The sequence below is a fragment of the Balaenoptera ricei genome, chromosome 3, assembly GCF_028023285.1.
Source record: "Balaenoptera ricei isolate mBalRic1 chromosome 3, mBalRic1.hap2, whole genome shotgun sequence".
Lineage (NCBI taxonomy): Eukaryota > Metazoa > Chordata > Mammalia > Artiodactyla > Balaenopteridae > Balaenoptera > Balaenoptera ricei.
The window spans coordinates 111,374,494-111,397,677 of NC_082641.1; the positions used below are offsets into that span (position 1 = coordinate 111,374,494).

The window sequence follows — 23,184 nt, forward strand, 5'->3', positions numbered from 1 at the left end:
AAAACCTATGATCTAATTATGTCTCCTTTTGATATGTTTGTGGTTGTGGTTGAGAAATAATACATTTATTACATTTGCCAGGGATTCAACATCCAGAGTTCTGCTGTTAGGCAGGATGGGGAGAAACTCTTTGGAAGTGACTCTCCACTTTGCCATTGATTCTGCTTTTTTGAGTAAACTGTGACTAGAATAAATTTCCTGTCCTCTGTACTTTTCCAGGTATACCTTTTAACATGTGTAATAGTAAAAATAATTAGAATTTAAATGCTCTTACCATGTAAATGGATAAGAAATGGCATTAAGTAAAACAGCAAAGAGATAAAAGCAGCTTATTAATAAGCTCGTCAGCACAAACTGAGCTTTATTTAATTGCAAGTGATGTAACCTATGTACACATTTGTTTCTCTTCCAAGTTTAACTGCTAAAATTGCCCTTACAGAGATTACATTGTAAATTGTATTTCATTAGTAATTTATTAAATTTGCCTGTCAATTGACACATTCTGTATGGAGCCTTAAAATGATGTTTTGAGAGTTTATTTACAATCATTGAAAGCCAACGGTTCTGTAAAACAGGTAATTACATCTCTTTAAACTCACAACATACATATATTTAAACATTTAAATAGAAGTCCATTCTCTTCAAAAGTAATTTTCTACTGCTTTTTCATAAAAATATAAAAAAGACAACATCTGTAGTTTTAAAAACCTATATTTAACCCAAATCAAGATTTTTCTACAAATGATACCTCTTTCCAAAAAGTTTAAAAGACATCACAAAATAATGTGATGTTAAACCAAATAATTTCACCATGGCCTGGTACTTTACTTTTAAGAAATACTGTGCAGTATTTCTTTTTAAACTTTCATGCTAGATTTCAACTGTGTATATGCTATGTCAACACACCAGATTAATCCAAGTCATTCATATTTATGCAGTAGACTGTCATATACTACCAGATACCATATAAACTGTCATACCACAATTGCAAAATGGTAAAAGGCAATCTTTATGAAAACTTAAGAATATTTTAGTAAAAGGCAACCAACATCACTCTAATTTTCTGTAAAAATTACCTCTCTTCCTTCTACCATTTTTTCCCCCTTTGAATGGTACCTTTTATAGCATATCAACACACAAAGGTATTTATATCACTTTTACTTAAGTTAGCTTTTTAAATGACTGTTTTCTTTTCTGATACACTGAATTTATCAAAAGGCACCAAGATTAGAGTCCTATGTAGTTTCAGAATTTTGTTCCTTTTTAAGTTCCTCTAGAATAATTTTTGTCATAAAAGGGTAACTCTAAGAACCAGAAGAAAATGAATGATACAACACAGTAACTTGAAACTTGTACAATCCAAAAGGTATAAATTTATTAATAGATTCCTTGAACTTTTCACTTAGGACAAGAAGTCAGAACAACTTTCTGAACATAAACATAAAAATAGAGCACACTTATTAACAGTAGGAAAACTCTAAGCTTATAGAGGTATTAAATCTTACATAATAACATACAGCCAAAAGCATTAGAAATTCACTGCCAGACAGATATTCTGATGCATTATCCTGAAAACATGTCTGATACATAGCACTAACATATAACAAAGTATGGCATTTATGTCACAGGGAGAAAAGATAGGTTTCATCACAAAAAGATTTACTAGATTTCAGCTTTGATTAATTTTAGAGATATATTTTAAAGGTTAAAAAAAAAAACAAGATTCACCCCTAAAATAAAAAAGTCTTTATATATATAATCCATTATTAATACTCTTTATGCTCTTACAATGTAAAACATTTAGAAACTTTTGAACTCTAAAAATTTTGATCAGTTAACCTATTTGGTCTTAACACATTCTAAATTCCCTTCTGAGAATCGCATTAATGTTTTTAGTCCATCAGTCCAACATGGATGGAACAATTCTATTTCTTTTTCTTCTTCTTTGGTGGTTCATCCTCAGAGCTACTATTTGTGCTGCTGCTGCTGCTACTGGAAGAGCTGGAATCTGAGTCTGAATCGGAGGACGAGGAAGAGCTTGTGGAGGAGGCTGAAGATGATGAACTGGAGGAGCTTTCATCAGAGTCACTGTCCTCTGAGGAGGATGAGGTAGAGGTCTCTTCACTCTCTGATGAAGAATCACTGGCTGAACTGTCACTGCTGTTGCTACTGGAACTGGTTACACTCTTAGACCTATTAGACAATTATATGCATGAGAAGCTGACATTAAATAGAATGTTTAAAAGCAATTTCACTTGAGTATTATGTATATATATATACTGAAGCTTTGCTAGCATGTTATCTCTAGATTTGATGTTTCGAGGATTGCTTAACTGTAATAACCCCACTGTGCCCACCCTCTCCCCCCAACCACAAGGTCTTTTACTACAGCAATTTAACTCTCTTGGATGGAGTCTGAGATAAGTGTACCTACTATACTATGCTCCAGAGTGAATGATGTTAGAATAAAGTTGCAGTTTAACAACTGGGTTTATTTAAACCTCATGTAGAGTGGTAAATGCTTCTTAACCTTAACTACTTTATACCAGATACAGCTGGTCAATAATTTCTTACCACTCTAATAACATTTCCTAATCTAAGACAAGAGAAATTACTTACTATTTCCAGGTACAAGGACTCTAGAAAGTTGGAGAAAAAGGATAAATGAAGGAAGAAACTCCAGATAGGTAAACAGAGGAACATATCAGAAAACAGGATGATATTTAATCATGAATTGCAAACAAGAGACTTCAGATCCAAATCTTTAACTATTATTTTAAAATCACACACCCCATTCCTCCAACTAGTATTATATATTATTTATATAATACTAAAGCCACACATACCTTTTTTTCTTGGTCTTTCTTTCTACATTAGTTTCTCCAATGCTGACAAATGTGAAGGGGGGAGAAAGCTCCTGTTAATACAGTGATTATAAACAGCTCAGACAAACGCTTCTGCTATCCCCAAAACTTTTTTCATTGGAGAAACACTTTGTCTTTTATCACATGTGCTGAGAGTCCAGTGTTTATTGCTATAATCAAGAGGAAAGTTTCCTGTTGCAGGTGTATATGGTACACGCAGTCAACTTAACCAGCACTTAAGCAAGACAAATGTTATCAACTGTACTTTAGAAGCCAGGTAAGTTAGTAGTTAAGATGACCAAACACACCAATTTGATTGTTTTTTAGTTTTTTCCCAACTCATCTATTTTATTTATTCATTCTTGGCTGCACTGGGTCTCCGTTGCTGTGCACAGGCCCTCTCCAGTTGCAGCGAGCAGAGGCCACTCTTCTTTGTGGAGTGCAGGCCCCTCACCATGGTGGCCTCTCCTGTTGCGGAGCACGGGCTCTAGGTGCGTGGGCCCCAGCAGCCATGGCACACAGGCCCAGTAGTTGTGGAGCACGGGCTCCAGAGCGCAGGCTCAGCAGCTGTGGCGCACAGGCCCAGCTGCTCCGCGGCATGTGGGATCCTCCCAGACCAGGGCTCGAACCAGTGCCCCCTGCATTGGCAGGTGGACTTCCAACCACTGTGCCACCAGGGAAGCCCCTCTTTTTTAGTTTTGAACTTAGGTTGACATGGCTAAATCGACTATTTAGTGAACAACAGAACAAAGCAAGTGATAGCACAACAGCTGTAATTTATAATTTGGGTTTCTAGAATGGTATTATAAATGGCCATTTCATATAAAAAGAAAAGCAACCTTTAATTTAAAAAACCATTTCTTAATTGATTCACTTTGCTGTACACCTGAAAAGAACACAACATTGTAAATCAACTATACTCCAATAAAAATAAAAAGTAAAAATAAAACAAAAAAAATAAAAAACTATTTCTTGTGACTTCCTTGGCAGTCTAGTAGTTAAGACTCTGTGCTTCCACTGCAGGGAGCCCGGGTTCGATCCCTGGTCTGGGAACTAAGATCCTGCATGACGCAAGGAATGGCCAAAAAGATTTAAAAAACAAAAACAAACAAACAAACAAAATATTTCTTTTTCTGCATGTCCCCCAAACGTTCAGTTATTTACTGCTTAAGAACCAGAGACTTAATACTTCAAGACTGTGTTCCCTCACATTATTTATAAAGAACAAAGTCTGGAGATTTCTGAGTGAAATACACAAATGGCTTGCTGCTATACAGCTGCCAAACAACATGCATACTAAATCAGGCTTTAAAATTACAGATTTACTTCTATTACTATAAACTGTCCTGTAAATTTAACATTTGTATATTCTGAACTTCTCTATATTACCTAGATAACATTATATCCTTATTTCCTGGGTCCTCAAATATAAATATGTATTTATGTAAAGCTGTTTTACATGATGGAATTACTTACTGGAGAACTGTAATTTTTGCAGTAAAATAAGTGGTAGAAGTACATTTGTTAAGTCACATCACAAGAATGCAAGATCACTGAAATTCACACACTTCCATAATTTTATCATTGAACCAAAAAATCAGCAGTCTTTATGTAACAGAGCCAAAACTAAAATTCATGTAGTTCTATGTATTTTTAAGACCAAGATACTTGTGTAATACAACTAGAAAAACAAAAGTAAATGTTGAAATGAAATTATTCATAACTCTTATATTTTATTCTTTAGGACAGAGGTCTTCAAACATTTTTTGCTTACATTCCTAATAAAAGAAGTTTGAAGAATTATGTTTTTCCCCTCAGAGGGTATAAAGTCTGGCATATTATATATTAAATATTGATATTTTAAAAAGAAAATCGTTACATCATTTTGGTAATTGTAAATACCACAAAATTTGATACGTATCATAATTAATTTAAAAAAAAATGAACAAGCTTATCTTTAACAATTGGTACTTTTACACTGTCCCTTTTCCTCTTGGAACTTGAATTTTTATCCTCCTTTCCCCACAGAATGTATCCTAATATATTTTCATGCCTGAAAATTTTAGTGATCACTTACATTTCTCTGCAATAAAAATATAGACACAACTTGATATTATATCTTTTAATTACTTGTGATCATAAGGTTTTAAAAGTGTTTAAAAATTCTGAGTTGAATTACCATTATCATTACTACTATACAAATTGATTAAAACAATGTAAAATATATTATACATTTTAGTAACTATTATACATAAAAAAATTTCACTGGAACTGTACCTCTTAATGACATGGATTTTTTTTTTTCTAGTTTATGTATCCATGGATCTTATTGCTTGACTATGACAGGGTTCAGTATCAATTTAATTCCTATATTTAACTTTTACAGATTTAACTCTGAGAAAGCTTGTTAACCTGAACAGGTAGATGGGAATAGAAAGAGTTTTGCTGTAGCAATGTCACTCAGTTATCTGAATTCCTCCCATGTTATATTCCACAAGTCACATAACGATGTATCATTAAAATATACTTTTAAATTGACAACTCAATTAGATCCTCCTTCAATTTTACTGGGAAAAAAAATTACAAAAGAACTTGCTCCCAATAATTTGGGCCTTTTACTTTCTTACAACACCAGTATTTTGAAAAGTCTCTAGGATTTTATACATGAGCACAATATACCAAGGTAAGATTAGAGACAGGCGAGAGGTATGCCTTTCTTTTGTGAAATTAGAGAAGGGTAGGCAAGGTCTCATACAGATTTATTTTTGGAAGAAACATATATGAATATTGATAATCTACAAACTGGTTACCTGTCTATTCCTGTATAACCCTTGAAGAGCCTTCCTGTCCACAAACTGGAAGACTGCTGCCTGCAAAATCCAGATGTTTAAGACACTATTATATTGCTAACGGTCCCCATGAAGGTGCTACTTCTAATATGCAGCACTAAGTAGACCTGACACCTTCCTGTTTCAGTTTCTCTGAAACACATAAGCTTACTTATTTCATGGGAATTTAAAAAGCGTTATTCAAAGGGCATAAAAGGATAAATAACAATTTTTCCCTCCTACCCAGTTCTCCTTCTAGAAAAGAACCACTATTATCAACCATTTATATTCCCCCCCCAAAAAGCTCCATTATTCCTTTTTTCTCCCTTTTTAACATAAATGATAGTAGATTATATATATTGTTCTCTACCTTGTTTATATACTTAGTATAAGTATCTTGGGTACTTACTTTGGATATCTTTCCATATCAGTTCATATAATCTAGCTCATAGTATTCTGCTGTCATTTCATTGGCAGTTGAGGCAAGAAAGCAAAGTGATTAAGAGCATGGACTCTGGAGACTGGATAGTTGATTTAACACTTAACTTTTCCACTTGCTGTGTGACACTGAGCAAGTTACTGAATCTCTCCATGCCTCAGCTTCTTCATATGTAAAATGGGAATTATAATAGTACTTACCTTAACGGTATAGATGTGATGCTGAAATAAGCTAATAATTGTAAAGACCTTAGTACGGTGCCTGGCACACAGTAACACTCATTAAACATTAGCTAATATTACAATATAATCTAAATCTGGATAACCACCATAAGATATTTAGTCCCTTAATAAATTTTATAAATACAAATAAATATTCCTTTGGACACCATATGTAACCTTACCTTTGTTGTAATAATAATCTGTTTTCTTTTTCTTTTAAAGCTTTCTTTAGTTCTGCTGTTCTTGAAGGCCTATGTAGGTACTTTCTTTTTCCTGTGCATTCATAAGTCCAATGCCCAAATTCCAAGCATTTCTGACATCTTACATGTTGTTTATTTGCTTCACTACAGAGTAAAAAATAGAATACAGGCCTTAAATTTTTGACCTGACATTTTCTGTCGTGAGAAGCATAAACAATATAAGCATAAAATGATGCTTATATAAAGGTACAATTCAAAAATAAGCATCATTTTACACTTTAAATTATTTGTTAGATTTAATCACAAAGCAATACAGTAAGTGGTTAAGAGCATGGACCTGGCAGTTAGACAGAACTGAGTTCAAATCTTCTTCCCTCAATTCCATTCCAGTAATGGCAGACTAGGTAACTCACACCAACTCTTCAGCTCAGAACTAGAAAAGACAGTCAAAACATTTTTAACAATGTGCTCGAGGTACCAGAGAACTAACAAGAGATTAAAGAATAACCAAGCCAAGATATGGAAGAAGCTGGAAACCCAGAGTGGTCAGCCCTACATTTAAGTCAACTCTTGTGCTGGGGTTTTTTCCCAACTCAGGAGGGTAAGCAAGCATCACTTATAAGGAGCAAGGGAGACAAATTATGCATTCAGAGTTGGGACTCTGAAGGGCTTTACTCTAAGAATAAAGCAACTGCTTATCAAGTGCAGCCCAGCTTCTAGTCACCTAGGAGACTAAGAAAAATCTCAGTCCCTGAAATTGAAATAAGGTGTGGCAAGTGAAGAAAAATAGATAAAGGAATTGGAAAGGAAGAAATAAAATTGTCATTCCTTACTGATGATGTATCATGTAAATGGCAAATCCAACAGACTCTACAGATAAAAAAAATTTTTTTTGGCCCTGCCATGCGGCATGTGGGATCTTACTTCCCCAACCAGGGATCGAACCCTTGCCCCTTGCATTAGGAGCGTGGAGTCCTAATCACTGGATCGCCAGGGGAGCCCCAAAACATTTTTTAATAATTAGAATTCATAAGTGAGTTTAGAAAGGTTTTATATTGGGGTCAGTAAACTTTGTCTATAAAGTGTCAGAGAGTCAATATTTTAGGCTTTGCAGACCAAGAGGCAAAATTGAAGATATTACAAAGGTATTTATATCACAAGAGAGAAAACAAATTTCTACAAATATTTTATTAACGAAAATATTTCACATAAAAGAGGGTTATTAATGAGAAGAATGGAATTCTTTTCTATAAGATAACATTTCACTGAATTGAGGTTCAAAATTAGTGTTCTCTATCATCAAATTGATCATATATATACAAACATATGTAAAAAGCATTCTTAGTTTGCAAGCCTACAACAGGCAGCAGGCAGGATTCAGTGGACTATCATTTGCCAAACTTTCTATTAGATATTAGGTCAACACATAAAAATCAATTGAGTTTCTACTTAACAAAAATAGTTAAAAATAAAATTTTAAAAGGTGGTATTTATAACATCCTGAAAAATAACAAGCACTTATAAATAAGTGAAAGAAAATATGTGCAAGAATTCTATGCAGAAAACAAACATTACTGAGAGAAATTAAACATCTAAATAAGTAGCTAAATAAAAGCATTACCATGTTCATAGACTGAAAGACTCAATATTGTAAAAAATGTCCATTCTCCCCAAACTGATCTATAGATTCGAAGCAATGCCAATCAGAATCTCAACAGGTGCTTGTTTGGTATGGAACTTAAACTTATTCCCTAAAATGTATATGGACATTCAAAAGGCCAAGAATAGTCAAAATACCCTTATAAAGGAACAAGTAGGGAAGACTTGGATTAAAAGAAATTGACTTATGGTGATCATTTTGTAATGTACGGAAATATTGAATCTCTTTGTTGTACACCCGGAACTAACGTAGTGTTGTAGGTAAATGATATTTCAAAAACAAACAAAAAAATTATAAAAAAAAGAGTTCAGATTTGTGGTTAACAGAGGTGGGGGATAGGGGGAGCAGCAACTGGATGAAGGCAGTCAAAGGTACAAACTTCTAGTTATAAGATAAATAAGTACTAGGGATGTAATGTACAACATGATTAATGAAATTAACAGCTGTATGTTATACATGAAAATTGTTAAGAGAGTAAATCTTAAGAGTTCTCATCACAAGAAAAAAACTTTTTTTCTTCTGTTTCTTTAATTTTGTATCTCTATGAGATGATGGATGTTCACTAAACTTATTGTTAACAGTGACTTCATGACGTATGTAAATCAAATCATTATGCTTAAACTTATACAGTGCTGTACGTCAACTATATCTCAATAAAACTGAAAGAAAAAAATAAAAGATAGTGACTTATGATACAGCTATAATAACTAAGAATGTGAGATTGGAGCAAATATATACAAATATGCCAGTGGAACAGAACAGAATGTCCAGAAATAGACTAATGTATACATGAGCAATTTATGACAACCATGGCATTAAAGAGCAGTGGGGGGAAAGGTTAGATTATAAATGATGTAGGGACAACAGGTTATGCATATGGTAAAAATAAGACTTAACCACAAGCCAACAATGATTACAGACTTGGCCAAACAATAAGGTTTAAAAGACAGTATAAAAAAAGTGACATATTTGAGTTAGGAATTCTTAAGAAACAAAAACAAAGCACTAAAAAACAAAAAAAAAAAAAAAAAAACAAAAAAAAAAACAAAGCACTAAGACTTCCCTGGTGGCGCAGTGGTTAAGAATCCACCTACCAATGCAGGGGACACGGGTTCGAGCTCTGGTCTGGCAAGATCCCACATTCTGCGAAGCAACTAAGCCCATGTGTGACAACTACTGAGCCTGCGCTCTAGAGCCCGCAAGCCATAACTACTGAGCCCATGGGCCACAACTACTGAAGCCCGCATGCCTAGAGCCCATGCTCCGCAACAAGAGAAGCCACCGCAATGAGAAGCCCGTGTACCGCAAGGAAGAGTAGCCCCCACTCACCACAACTAGAGAAAGCCTGCGTGCAGCAACGAAGACCCAACACAGCCAAAAATAGTAAATAAATACATTAATTTTTTTTAATACATTGATTTTTTAAAAAGCACTAATCATAAAAGATTGATAAATTAGAATTACTAAAATTAAGAATTTTCAAAAATTAAGAATTTCTGTTCATCAAAATATACTATAAAGAGAGTAAAAAGAGAAGCCAAAGAGTGGGAGAAGATATTTGTAACACATTTTGCCAACAGCTTCATCTTAAGTATACAAAGAACTCTTATGAATCATTAAGGAAAATGATGTATAATAGAAAAATAAGATAAAGTGGAAGATGGAAAAGCAGTACAAAAATGGGATTGGGAAACAAATTAATAAACACATGAAAAGGTGCTCATTACTAACCTAAGAAAAAGCAAAAACCACTATAGTTGAAGAAATGCATACTCTACAGTCCAGCAATTCCACTTGCAGGTACTTACACCATAGAAATCTACACAAAACTATACCAGATAACATGTATAATAATATTGGAATATTGCTTTCCTTTATGTAGCTTTTAAAAGTTTTGAAATAATCACAATCTTATAGAAAAGCTGTTAAGTACAGTTCAAAGAACTATTTTTCCTAAATCATTTGTGAACTGTTTTTGCTGAGCCATTTGTAAGTTGCCAACCTGATGCCTCATCAAACCAGAATACTTTACTGCATGTTTTCTATAAACTAGGACATTCTCATATACACAATGTAACCATCAAAATCAAGAAGTTAATGTTGATACCTTCAAGATCCCATTTAAGTTTAATCTTCAGACCCCATTTAAGTTTCATCAAATGTCCCAAAAACGTTCTCTATAGCAAAATCCAGTTCTGCATCAATGTTGCACATGTTGTCATGTCTCTTTAGTCTCCTTCTGTCTGAAAGAGTTCCTCAGTCCTGTGTCTTGCTTTACATGACCTTGACTCTTTTTGATGATTACAGCCAGTTATTTTGTAGAATGTGTTTCAATTTTGAGTTGGAGGATTTGCTTCCAAGTTCACTCATGTGGCTAACGGGAGGCTTCAGTTCCTTGCCTGCTGGCCTCTCCATAGGGCTGCTTACAACATGGCTTTACCCAGGGAGAGTAACCAAGATAACTCAAGAAAGAAGTGAGTCTTTTATCACCCAATCTTGGAAATGACATACCATTACTTTTGCTATATTCTACTGGTCATACAGACCAACTCTGGTACTCTCTGGAGGAGAGTACACATGAAGCAGGGATCACTGGAGATCATCTTGGAGGCTGGCTACAACATCTGATATCTCTATATGATTAGATTCAAGCCATGTATTTTTGGCAGGAATATAACAGAAATGTGCCGTGTTCTTCTCACTGTATTCCTGTCAGGTGACACAAGACTTCAATTTGTCTTGTTACTGATGATGTTCGTTTTGATCCCTTCATTAAGGAGGGTCGACCAGATTTTGCAATATAAAGTTATTTTTTGTCCTTTTGTAATTGAGGTGGTTTTAAATTATGTCCACAAGTTCGATGATATCCTTACTTCAAGGGTTGGAGCCTAACTACCCTCCCCGTAAGTGTGGCTAAGACTTAGTGACTTGCTTCTAACTAACAGAATAAAGCAGGGTGATGGAGCGTGACTTTAAAGATTAGCTCATGTAGCTGCCATGTCATGAAAACACTCAAGCAGCCTCTAGGGAGGCCCACGTGGTGAGGAACTGAGGCTTCCTGCCAACAGCCCTGTGAATAGCTATCTTGGAAGCAGATCCTCCAGCTGTGGTCAAGTCTTCAGATGACTGCAGCCCCTGGCAACATCCTGACCACAAACATATGGAGAGAACCTGAGTCAGAACCACTCAGCTGGGACTTCCCTGGTGGTCCAGCGGTAAAGAAGCCGCTTTACAACGCAGGGTACGCGGGTTTGATCCCTGGTTGGGGAACTAAGATCCCACATGCCGCAGGGCAACTAAGCCCGCGCACCACAACTACTGAGCTCCCGCGCCTCAACTAGAGTCCGCGAGCCACAAACTACATAGCCCATGTGCTCTGGAACCCACGTGCCACACTACAGAGCCCATGTGCCCTGGAGCCTGCGTGCCACAACTAGAAAAGAGAAAACCCACATGCCACTAGAGAGAAGCTCACACGCCACAGCAAAAGATCATGCATGCCTCAATGAAGATCCCGCGTGCCACAACTAACACCTGAGGCAGCCAAAAAAAAAAAAAAAAGAAGAAGAAAGAAAAAAGAACTACTCAGCTAAGTCACTCCTGAATTCCTGACCACAGAACTGAGATGTTTATTGTTAGAAGTCACTAAATTCTGGGGTAATTTGTTATACAACTATAATTAATAACTAATAAAGCAATTAATAAGTATTTTGTGGGTTGGTATTTGAAAGTACATAAATATCCTGCTCATTAAATTTTTAGTTCATTTATTCATCTATCAGTATGAACTTATTTTTCTATTTTATTGAATGAGTTACTATCCGTTACCATGATTTATTTTGATGCTCAGACTGCCCTAGATTTGGTCAGTGGGAATCCTTCCAAGTTGGATTCTGTGTTCTTTTGACATGTTTCCTTCATTCTTTGAGCACTTCCTTGCTTTCTGGTACAACAAAAAATTCCAGGCTCATCTTATACTTTCCCTGTCCTGAAATCAGGCCTTTCCAGGCCTGAAATCAGCCTGATGGAACCCTGATGACATTCAGAGTCAAGATCAGGGCACACATGTGCTCACTGTAACTGGAATGTTGCTGCTCCCAGGTACCCTCAGTGGACAGAGCTAGGGAACAACACACACATTACTATCCATGTATCAAATACACACACTTACAGCTACACTTAACTACATATTTTGAAAACCATGAATTCATAGCGATCCCTTTAATTCCAATCCAACTTCACAGAATTTACTCTATTTTCTCCTTCCCCATACCTCCTCCTCCTTCAGTGAGAAATCTGGCTCCCATTACCCTTAACAGATTTACTTATTTGGTCAATTTGTCTTATGAAACCAATTGCCCATTGTTGCCCCCTCCCCCTGACAGATGCCTTCTTTACTCCACTTGGGCTCTGGCGCTCTGCCCTTTGCTGTCCTCCCACACGCACCATGTGAACATGCTCCTCACCCTGCTTGGGCTCTGACTTCCACTGCCAGGCCAGCCCACCTCACATGAACTCATTTCTCTTTCTATTTAGACTGTGCCACCCCATACCAAATTATACCTCCCCTCCCCCATGGAGACATTCTCCCCACTAGGGTGACAACTTGTGCTAAATGGCTCTCCCTGTGTGGAAACCCCCCTCACTCTGCTTGGGATCTGGTGCCCTGCATTGGACCTTCCCTCAACTGGATGCCCTCTGCACCCTGCTGGCACTGCAAGCCAGTTCACGTCCCTATGTGGATGCCCTAGTTACTCCCCTTCAGCTCTGATACTCCAGTGCCAGGTCAGTCCTCTGCATGGATCCATACCACCTCACGGCTTTAGGACTAACTTGTTCAAGTAGGGAAGAGGAAGAGGAAGAACTATAATAATATTCTTAACAAAAAGATTTATAAAATCCTCAAAACTGGAAATAATATCAAAGAAGAATGTATGATCTGTGGTATAGAATACACTGGAATACTTCATAGTAATAAAAATGAACAAATTCCAGCTTAATTTAGCTCAGATGGAGCTTAGATATAAGAAGCTAAACTCAAAAGAATCTAAATTGTCTGATTCTGTGTAAAGGTTAAAGACAGGCAAAATTAAACTCTAGTGAATAGTTAGATGGTAAAAGCACAGAACAGAAGCAAGTAAGTAATTACCATAAATGTTAGGACAGTGGTTACTCTAGGAAGCAGGGAGGAGGTTGTGATTGGGAAAGCGCCTTGGTGGCATCTAGTATATTGGCAATTTTTTATTAAATACTTGATCTGGGTGGTAGTTACATGGGATGTTCTCTTTATAATTACCTATTAAGGACATATTTATGTTGTCTGAACTTTTTTGTAGATGTGTTATAGTTCACAACAATAAAAATTTTTAAAAATCTTGGCTCTTTCACTACAATAGCTTTAGGCTCGTTAGCAAGCCACTTTTTGAACTTCAGTTTTTATTCTAAAAAATGGGATAATATCTACTTTACTAGGTTATTGTGAGAATTAGATAAGACCATAACCGTGGTTTATACTTACTGTGTGCCAGGAATTTAGCTAAGTACTATTTATACATAAATACATCTAATCCCCATGACAACCCAATGAGTTTGAGAACAATATCCCCATTCTACAGACTGGGATGTTTGTATAGAAAGCAGTAAGGAATCTGGCATAAAGTGATACACAAATAAATGGGAGTTGTGAATATCAATCCACACATTAGGCTAATCAATTATCTGGACTAACGATACATGGCAATTTAAATTTTCTCAAAACATGGTTGCATGATGGGATGGATGCTGGATTCTTAATTTCGACCTAGAGCAGTCACCTTTTTATCCCTGGAGAACACATAATTGGTGTTCAGTAAATGTTTGTAAAATGAATGACTGTTTAAATAGGCAAGGGTTTAAGAGGACATATACTGTTTATAGTATGCTTTTCATTAATGAATTCCCACATCGTCAGCCAGCTTCTGTAATTTTGACAGTCATTTATTTTTAGCATTTGTTCAAAAATTAAGCCAATCCTAATGTGAAGAACTAATGTTTCAAGCAAGGAAATACTACTCAGTAGTAGTTGTTTTTTTTTTTTTTTTTAATAAATTTAATTATTTTTGGCTGCGTTGGGTCTTCGTTGCTGAGCAGGGACTACTCTTCATTGTGGTGAGTGGGCTTCTCTTTGAGGTGGCTTCTCTTGTTGCGAGCATGGGCTCTAGGCGCACAGGCTTCAATAGTTGTGGCACGTGAGCTCAAGTAGTTGTGGCTCGCGGGCTCTAGAGCGCAGGCTCAGTAGTTGTGGCGCACGGGCTTAGTTGCTCCGCGGCATGTGGGATCTTCCCGGACCAGGGCTCGAACCCGTGTCCCCTGCATTAGCAGGCGGATTCTTAACCACTGTGCCACCAGGGAAGTCCTGAGTGGTAGTATTGAAAGATAATAAAGAAGAGTCAGCTTTTTGCCTAGTAATAGTTCATAAATTGCAGTAAGCAACTGCCAGAACCATGACTATAACTTCAGAGCTTATCTGAATGTGTAATGTAGCAAATTGTTAAGGCTATCAATAATAAAACACTCTATGGACTTAATATTAAGTTACCCACCTTTCAGGCAAAAAGAACCATTAACACATTTAATATATACACAATTGTAATATGCATTCCAGAAATAATAAATTCAAAAACATTAAAGGATAATTAGTAAAAAATGTAAAATCATGACTCTCATATAAATATAAAATGAACACATGTCAAAGGTTTTATTTAATCATTAATTAATAAGGGAACCAGTAAGATGTTGCAATTGGTTCAAAACAGAATCCATACAACACACATATATGGGCAATCAGGAATGCAGGAAACGAATTTACAAATAGTTAAAAACTGGTCAATAGACACAGGGCAAGAATCAGTTGTACTGCCTTTTCATGGGTAAGAATCTTTTCTACCAGCTTTCTACAATTTACAGAGTTATTTTAAAATAGCTCAAAGAGGGCTTCCCTGGTGGCGGAGCGGTAAAGAATCCGCCTGCCAATGCAAGGAACACGGATTCGAGCCCTGGTCCGGGAAGATCCCACATGCCGCGGAGCAACTAAGCCCGTGGGCCACAATTACTGAGCCTCCGCTCTAGAGCCCATGAGCCTCAACTACTGAAGCCCGCACGCTTAGAGCCCGTGCTCCGCAACAAGAGAAGCCACCGCAATGAGAAGTCCGCACACCGCAACGAAGAGTAGCCCCCGCTCGTCACAGCTAGAGAAAGCCCGCGCGCAGCAACAAAGACCCAACTCAGCCAAAAATAAACTAAAAAACAAAACGTATATATATATATATATGAGCCATATGTGTGTATATATATATATATATATATATATATATATATATATATATATGCCATATATATATATATATGGCTCAAAGACAGTGAGGCACAGGCCCTCACAGAGTCACTAGCCAGGATAGGGAATTAGACAAATCAGTCAGTAATCTTTCTTTTTTTTTTAAATCCATTTCAAAGCCTTTCACAATATTTCCTAACAATGAAAATATGGAGGAGGGTGGAAGCCTCTCAGAATCAAGGAAATAAAGTCTTCTCCAACTCATAGTTTGTTTTCCCAATATTAAGAAACTTATAACCTGGGATCCCAGCCATTAAAAATATTATCTACCAGCACTGTGGAGTTTGCTTTTTGTTGTTATAAACAAAACATTCACCAATATCTAAAGCCCACCTATGATGTTCTAAACATTAACACCCTTAAAAATACTTAAATCTTCCATATAGAATACTGAATGAGACACACCTATAATTTCAAAATGAACAAGATCAGCATTTATTTCTTTTCAAATGAATACCCTATTTAATAATATTCCATTTCTATATTCTAAGCTAAGGCTTAAGGAAGCGTTTTAATGGTACAGCCTTTTTGGGTGAAACCACCTTCTCTGATACCATTTCTGTCAGATTGGCAAAGCTGTTTTTTAAGCCTATTGTTGGCAAAGATGGAGGATGGGCACTCTAAATATAGTAAGATACACATTCTTAATTGCTGGTGAGAATGTAAGTTGCAGAGACTTTCTGAAGGGCTATTTGGTAATATGCAACAAAAATCTTAAAAATGTACATACCAAATAAACAAAAAATATAATATAAATGATGATTATCTATCTAGAAAATCCCTAAGAATACAAAATGGAGCTACTAGGACTAATAAATGAGTTTAATAAGGTCACAGGATACAAGGTCAACATACAAAAGTCAATATACTAGGAACAAACAATTGGAAATTGAAATAAAAAAAATACTATTACAATACTTACTTGTACCCTTGTTAGACTCAACATAGAGTTCCAGCCTGTCAAGACCTTTCCGGATTGGGATTTCGTCATCCATTGTATTAGTTATCCCTCTCAGCTTTGTGTTAACTGCAGGTTTGATAAACACGCACATGTGTCCTCATCCAAGTCATTTATAAAAATGTTGACAAGACCAAACTGAGGACCAAACTCTGCAGGCCACCATGGGATACCTCTATATATTTACTTAAACCCATTAAACAATACTCTTTGTCCATGATGTTCAATTGATGTACCTAATTGTTCTGTTTTCACAAGGATATTGTGAGAGACTTTTCAAGATGCCTTTTTGAAATCCAAATACCTAAAAGGCAAAAAGAGTATCAATCTGTAATGACTTGATACCTGATGATCTTGTCTTTTCTTTTTGAACGTATTTAATAAATCCAGCCAGAATTTTGGCTGGAATGGATATCAAGTTCACTGGTCAGGTGTGTGGAATCTACCATTCTCACTTTGAAAATCAAAACAGCATTTGCCTACATCCAGTCCTTCAGCATCGCTCCTGTTTGCCAGGGGTTCTCAGATTACCAAAAGCAGTACAGCCGTCTCACCTGGAAAATCTCTGTTATGTTGGGGAGCAATCACCTGGGTCAAGTGCCTTAAACACATTCAGAGTGGATTAGGGCTCTATAACTCACTCCTCAAGTATCTTGGGCTTCAGTTCCAGTCTTCTCATTCTGCATATAATTATATGTGAGTGAAATCTGATTCAAAGTTAAGTCCCTGAAAGATCTGCTGAATGAAAAGTTCAAATTTCCCCCTTTTCCTCCTTTAGTCCAAAGACTTTTAAAAACAATGTCAATAGTACTTTCTCACTTCTCATAACTTGTAGTTTAAGACTTGTTCTTATGGAAGTGCTATATGCTCTTTATAAACAAAATTAAATCTTTTTGATGAATATAAAATGAAAAGTAAAGGCTCCTCTTCTGCTTTCTCCCCAAAATATTCCCCAAATTCTCCTGGACTCCCCTTGCCTCTAAAGGCCCTCCCTCTCCAACTCCCTGGGAACTGTCCCGACAGTCTGCAAACCATGACAGGTTTCATTATACACCATGTTTTCTTTCCAGTAAGACTAGAAGCTCCTAAAGCTAAGATTGTCTTTTACTTCTGTGTAGCTCATGTACCAAATACAAGCATACTGCAGAAATGGACCAGCTGTTTAACTGTCTGATACTCCAAAACTTATGTTAAAAGCGCTAGAAGTCTTACTTTCACTTCATATTTAAGTGGACATTGGTTGGTTTTGTCAATCTAGCAATCATTACCTCCTCTGACCTACCCACCCATTCATTTATTTTTATTTTATTTTATGTTTTTTCCCACCCATTGGTTTATAAGGATCCATTCAATTATGCAGGGAAGAGAATGAGATCCAAGTCAATCAAAGCTTCATAATCCCATAGACATGGTTCAGGGTAGGGTATGTAACCCAATCTAGACAATGAGATGTTATCAACTTGAAGCTGAGAGGATATAAAGGACCCTAGATACTGCAGCCATCTTAGGACCAAAGGAGTGATCTAACCAAGTATGGAACCAACACCCAAAAGGGCAAACCTGAGAGAGATTAGACTCTGGTGATATCATTTAGTGCACATCTATTAAGTATTACTGTTACTCCATTCTTGATCTCAGAACCATATGACTTCAAAGCCTTCTTCCTCCACCAAGCATACTACTACTTCATTCTGATTCCTTAAGTCTTTATCCTTATGTTCAAGGAACCTCATCAGGCATGAGAGGTAGTCTGATGAAAGGGAGAAGAGAAGGATCAGGGCTCTTAGAATACAAAATATAAATATAAAAAGAAATACAGGGGCTTCCCTGGTGGAGCAGTGGTTAAGAACCCGCCTGCCAATGCAGGGGACACGGGTTTGAGCCCTGGTCCGGGAAGATCCCTCATGCCATGGAGCAACTAAGCCCGTGCACCAACAACTACTGAGCCTGCGCTCTAGAGCCCGCGAGCCACAACTACTGGGTCCGCATGCCACAACTACTGAAGCCCTCGCACCTATAGCCTGTGCTCTCCAACAAGACATGCCACTGCAATGAGAAGCCCGCGCACCGCAAGGAAGAGTAGCCCCCACTCGCCGCAACTAGAGAAAGCCCGCGCGCAGCAACGAAGACCCAATGCAGCCAAAATTAAATAAATTTATTAAAAAAGAAATATAAATATACACATTAGAGCAGACTGTGAGCGATATATTATTAACGGGCAAATGGTGATGCCGTGAAAAGCTAACAGAGTGAAAAAGTGTCAGACGTTGTTTGGGTATGCAGACTGGTAGAAGAAAAAAAAGGTTTCACAAGAAAGGGGCATCTGGCACAAACTCCTGCATTATCTGTTCACAGCAAACCTCTTGTGCTATTCTCTCTCGCTCATTATCCACAATGGCCATCTTTTGTTTCTTAAAAACTAAGTTCTTTGCTGTCTCAAAACAATTATGCTAGTCTGGGTGCTCTTTCCCCAAATCCTCTCATGACTCGTTCCTTTCTCACATTTCCGATCTCTGTTCAAACGCCACCTCTTCAGAGATGCCTTTCCAGTCCAACCAACCTAACCTGGACCTTTTTCTCTTTCCATCACCTCTTATTTCCTTCAAAGCTCTTGTCATCAACTGTATTTACTTAAAATGTTTAGTTTATCGGCTCTTTCCACCAATAGAATGTAAGCTTCCTGAAAGCAGGGATTCTGTCTTGAACACCTCTTTTTACTTACACCCAAATACCGGCATAGAGCGATAGGTAATGCATAAATTAATATTCGTTGGAGAATGAATGGCAGAAAGTGAGACGAGAGCTTGGCAGAAAAGTCAGGCTGTTCCTAGGGAAGGCGATAGGAAGGGGCAGGAAAAGCCAGCTGGGCTGGAGGTTGCACAGGAAGCTGAAGGTTTACGTCGGCGAGACTAGGCGGTGTTGGACGAGGGCTACAGGCTTCGCCCGGTCACGCGTGGGGGTGGGCGGCCGGGTTGGCAAAGGGGCATAAAACTCTTAGCGAGACTTAACACGAGACTCTCTTCAGGCACCCCTAGGTCCCGCCCATTGGTCTTACGCAGCCGTCTTCCACGAAATCGCTAATCCACATACATCAAACTTACCGCCCTGGCCCGAGCCCCTTCCGGGCAGGCGACGTGTGAGAAAAACGGCCAACCTCCGCCGGGCCACGCTGAGGATCCCACACCGACCCCGCATACCGGCACCCGCTCACTAGCCGGCTGACGCGCTTCTCCCCGCCCCCAGCCCGCCCCGCGGCCCGACTCCGGCCCTAACTTACGCTTGTCTCCGGGCTATGAGGCGATGCATGGGAGTCGCCATCTTAGCGCGGCTGAGGCCTGCCGCGCTGGGTTTTGGGAAACTCCTCAGAGGGGGCGGGGACTTAGAACTCCGGAGGCCGTAGGCGTGGGCGGGACCAGTCGGGCCTGGAGAGCTAACGGGGCAGCTTTGGGGGCAAGTAGTGGTTAGGGCCTGGTCTGTTGTGTTTCTTGTGTGCGTCTGTAGTTTGAGGGAGAGGAATGAGGCAGGTCGACCGGTCTGAATGAGGGATTTTAAGGATGGGTCCACGTATATTGCGTGGAGAGGCAGGGAAGAACATTCTAGAATGAGGGATCCATCTAGCCATCTTTATATACAAATGAATTTATATATATATATATAAATGAATGAAACTGCAGTGTTCAGGACACTAGAAGTAGTTTGGATAGCAAAGTAAAAAGGAATGAGTTCAACAAGGTTGGGACCATCAATTGAAAAAGAATGACTTTAGCAAACTATAAAATGCAAATATATGTTAATTGTTTATATTTTTATGTTTTTCATAATGATGTTATAAGGCTATATAGGTAAAGCTGCTTTTTCAACTGGAAAAAGATTATACAAATATTAATTCTTTAAGGATATTTTAGTATTTAGTGTCAGTCGTGGAAATTTATTCTCTTAAATCCAGTCTTTGAAATATAGATAACTTTTTTTTTCAACATCTTTATTGGAGTATAATTGCTTTACAATGGTGTGTTAGTTTCTGCTTTATAACAAAGTGAATCAGTTATACATATACATATACATACATCCCCATATCTCCTCCCTCTTGCGTCTCCCTCCCACCCTCCCTATCCCACCACTCTAGGTGGTCACAAAGCACTGAGCTGATCTCCCTGTGCTATGCGGCTGCTTCCTACCAGCTATCTGTTTTACATTTGGTAGTGTGTATATGGCCATGCCACTCTCTCACTTTGTCCCAGCTTACCCTTCCCCCTCCCCGTGTCCTCAAGTCCATTCTCTAGTAGGTCTGCGTATAGATAACTTTTTGAAATATATATATGTATGTATGTTTCTGTGTCTCCATTTTTTTAAAATTTGTTTTTCAATTAAAATGTTTGAGGAACTGAAGGCAGAGCACTGAACAAATAAAGTCATTGTACACATGGAGCTTTCTACAGACAATAAACAAACGCAATGTCCAACGTGCGTGAATAGTCTAAAGAAAAATAATTTAGCTTAAGGGGTAAAGAGTGATTCAGCAATCGGAGTTAGAGAAGGTGACGTCATGCAACCTTTGTGCACATCTTGTTCCTTAAAAAGTGGAATCTTACTCTCTGTTCTGTTCCTCAGCTTGCTTTGTTCATTCCTCACTGTGTATATGGACATCTTTTCCCATATCAGCACATGCAGATACAATTCATTCTTTTCATGTATTATGTTATATGGATTACATGGATATTCCACAATTTATCCAACCAGTATCCTGTTGTTGAACAATTAGATCATTTAACACAAAGATGGAATGAACAGATGTTTAAGCACTCACCCATGTTTCTGTAACATGACTTCCTAGAAGTAAAAGTGCTGGGTCAAAGGATATGTGTATTTTTAATTTTGATAGATTATACATTTTGCTCTTTTTAAAAAATATTTATTTATTTATTTAGGTTGCCGCGGTCTTAGTTGCTGCATGCGGGATATTTTAGATGCAGCATGTGGACGCTTAGTTGCAACACGCAGACTTCCTAGTTGCGGCATGCATGCGGGATCTAGTTCCCCGACCAGGGATCGAACTCAGGCCCCCTGCATTGGGAGCGCAGAGTCTTAGCCACTGGACCACCAGGGAAGTTCCTATAGCTATATTTTTAATACTAATTTTTAGTTTTTGAAACACCATTTACTACATAATTTATCACTTCTTTATTGACTTGAAATGCCACTCCCTCATAACTAAATATGTACAAATTTAATTTGTTTGGACATTCTGTTTTCTTCCAAAGATCTGTTTGTGCCAGGATTTGTATTGCTTTAATTTGCATAATTTTATAGAATATTTTGATATCTGGTAGGGCAAATCCCTCCTAAATATTCTTCTTTTCCTCAGTTTTCTTTGTTGCTCCTAGGTATTTACTTTTCTAGATGAACTTTATTCACAAACTTTCAAGTTTTCCACAAAACGATATTAAGATGTATTTGTCAGGTAACTTTAAAAAAAAATTTTTTTTTTTTGGTCACACTGTGCGGCTTGCAGGATCTTAGTTCCCTGACCTGGGATCAAACCCTGACCCTTGGCAGTGAAAGCGCAGAGTCCCTGGACCGCCAGGGAATTCCCATTTGTCAGCTAATTTTAAAAGAAATTGCACTGCAGGGACTTCCCTGGTGGTCCAGTGGTTAAGACTCCCCACTCCCAATGCAGGGGGCCCGGGTTCAATCTCTGGTCGGGGAACTAAGATCCCACGTACCACAACTAAGCACGCATGCCGCAACTACTGAGCCCTTGCACTCTACAGCCCGTGCGCCACAACTAGAGAAGCCTGTGGGCTGCAGTGAAGAGCCCTCGTGCCACAACGAAGACCCAGAGCAGCTAAAATAAATAAATTAATTAATAAAAAAAAAAAGGAAACAAATGGCTCAGGAAGAGCTTTAAAAAAAAAAGAAAGAAAGAAATTGTACTACAGCATATGTAAAATGGTAAGAGACAGAATAAGATATAACAAATAGAAGGGAGGAAGCAAATGACATTTTTTGTGATGATTTGGTTTGCACACCTGGAAAACCTACAAGAGTTAACTGAAAGCATCTAGATACAGGGGCCAGATACACACACACACACACACACACACACACACACACACAAAATACAATAATATTTTGCTTTTTCGGGACTTCCCTGGTGGTCCAGTGGTTAAGAATCCGCCTTCCAATGCAGGGGACGAGGGTTCAATCCCTGGTCGGGGAACTAAGATCCCACATGCGGGGCAACTAAGCCCGTGTGCCACAACTACTGAGCCCATACGCTCTGGAGCCCGTGTGCCACAACTAGAGAGAAGCCCGTGTGCCGCAACTAAGACCCGACACAGCCAAAAAAAAAAATCTTTTTTTTCAACGGCAAGACCAAGCCAATGTAGCTCTTTCCCATTGAGGCCCGTGGACTTGAGGGACTCTCAACTTTGTCCAGAGGGCCCAGGCTAAAATTCAGACACTAAGTACTGTAAACCTTAATGGATAGAAGCTGAAAAAAATTTAAAACTCTTGTGAAAGCTGCAAGTAATTTCTAGCTGGCAAAAATGAACACTTTAGGAGGGAAGGGGGGAAGGGCAAGATAGAGGTAGGGGATTGAGAGGCACAAACAATTAGGTTTGCTACAAGGATATATTGTAC

General features: G+C 38.0%; 1 protein-coding gene across 1 annotated transcript; it reads right to left on the reverse strand.

Annotated features, from left to right (window-relative positions):
* Positions 1-753: 753 nt before the first annotated feature.
* On the reverse strand, positions 754-19,878 carry ZCCHC10 (zinc finger CCHC-type containing 10). Its single transcript, XM_059919471.1, has 4 exons — positions 19,820-19,878; positions 6,535-6,696; positions 2,847-2,888; positions 754-2,193 (listed from the first exon to the last, which is right to left on the reverse strand). Exons 1-4 carry the CDS (start codon positions 19,858-19,860, stop codon positions 1,926-1,928), a joined length of 513 nt encoding a protein of 170 aa, XP_059775454.1. The 5' UTR covers positions 19,861-19,878; the 3' UTR covers positions 754-1,925.
* Positions 19,879-23,184: the final 3,306 nt, after the last annotated feature.

Coding starts and splice junctions, on each gene's coding strand:
- ZCCHC10 (XM_059919471.1), bottom strand. CDS start 19,860: ATGGCGACTCCCATGCATCGCCTCATAGCCCGGAGACAAGC. Junction 6,697..19,819: donor CTCATAGCCCGGAGACAAGC/GTAAGTTAGGGC, acceptor TTTACTCTGTAG/TGAAGCAAATAAACAACATG. Junction 2,194..2,846: donor AGAAAGACCAAGAAAAAAAG/GTATGTGTGGCT, acceptor ATTGTCTAATAG/GTCTAAGAGTGTAACCAGTT.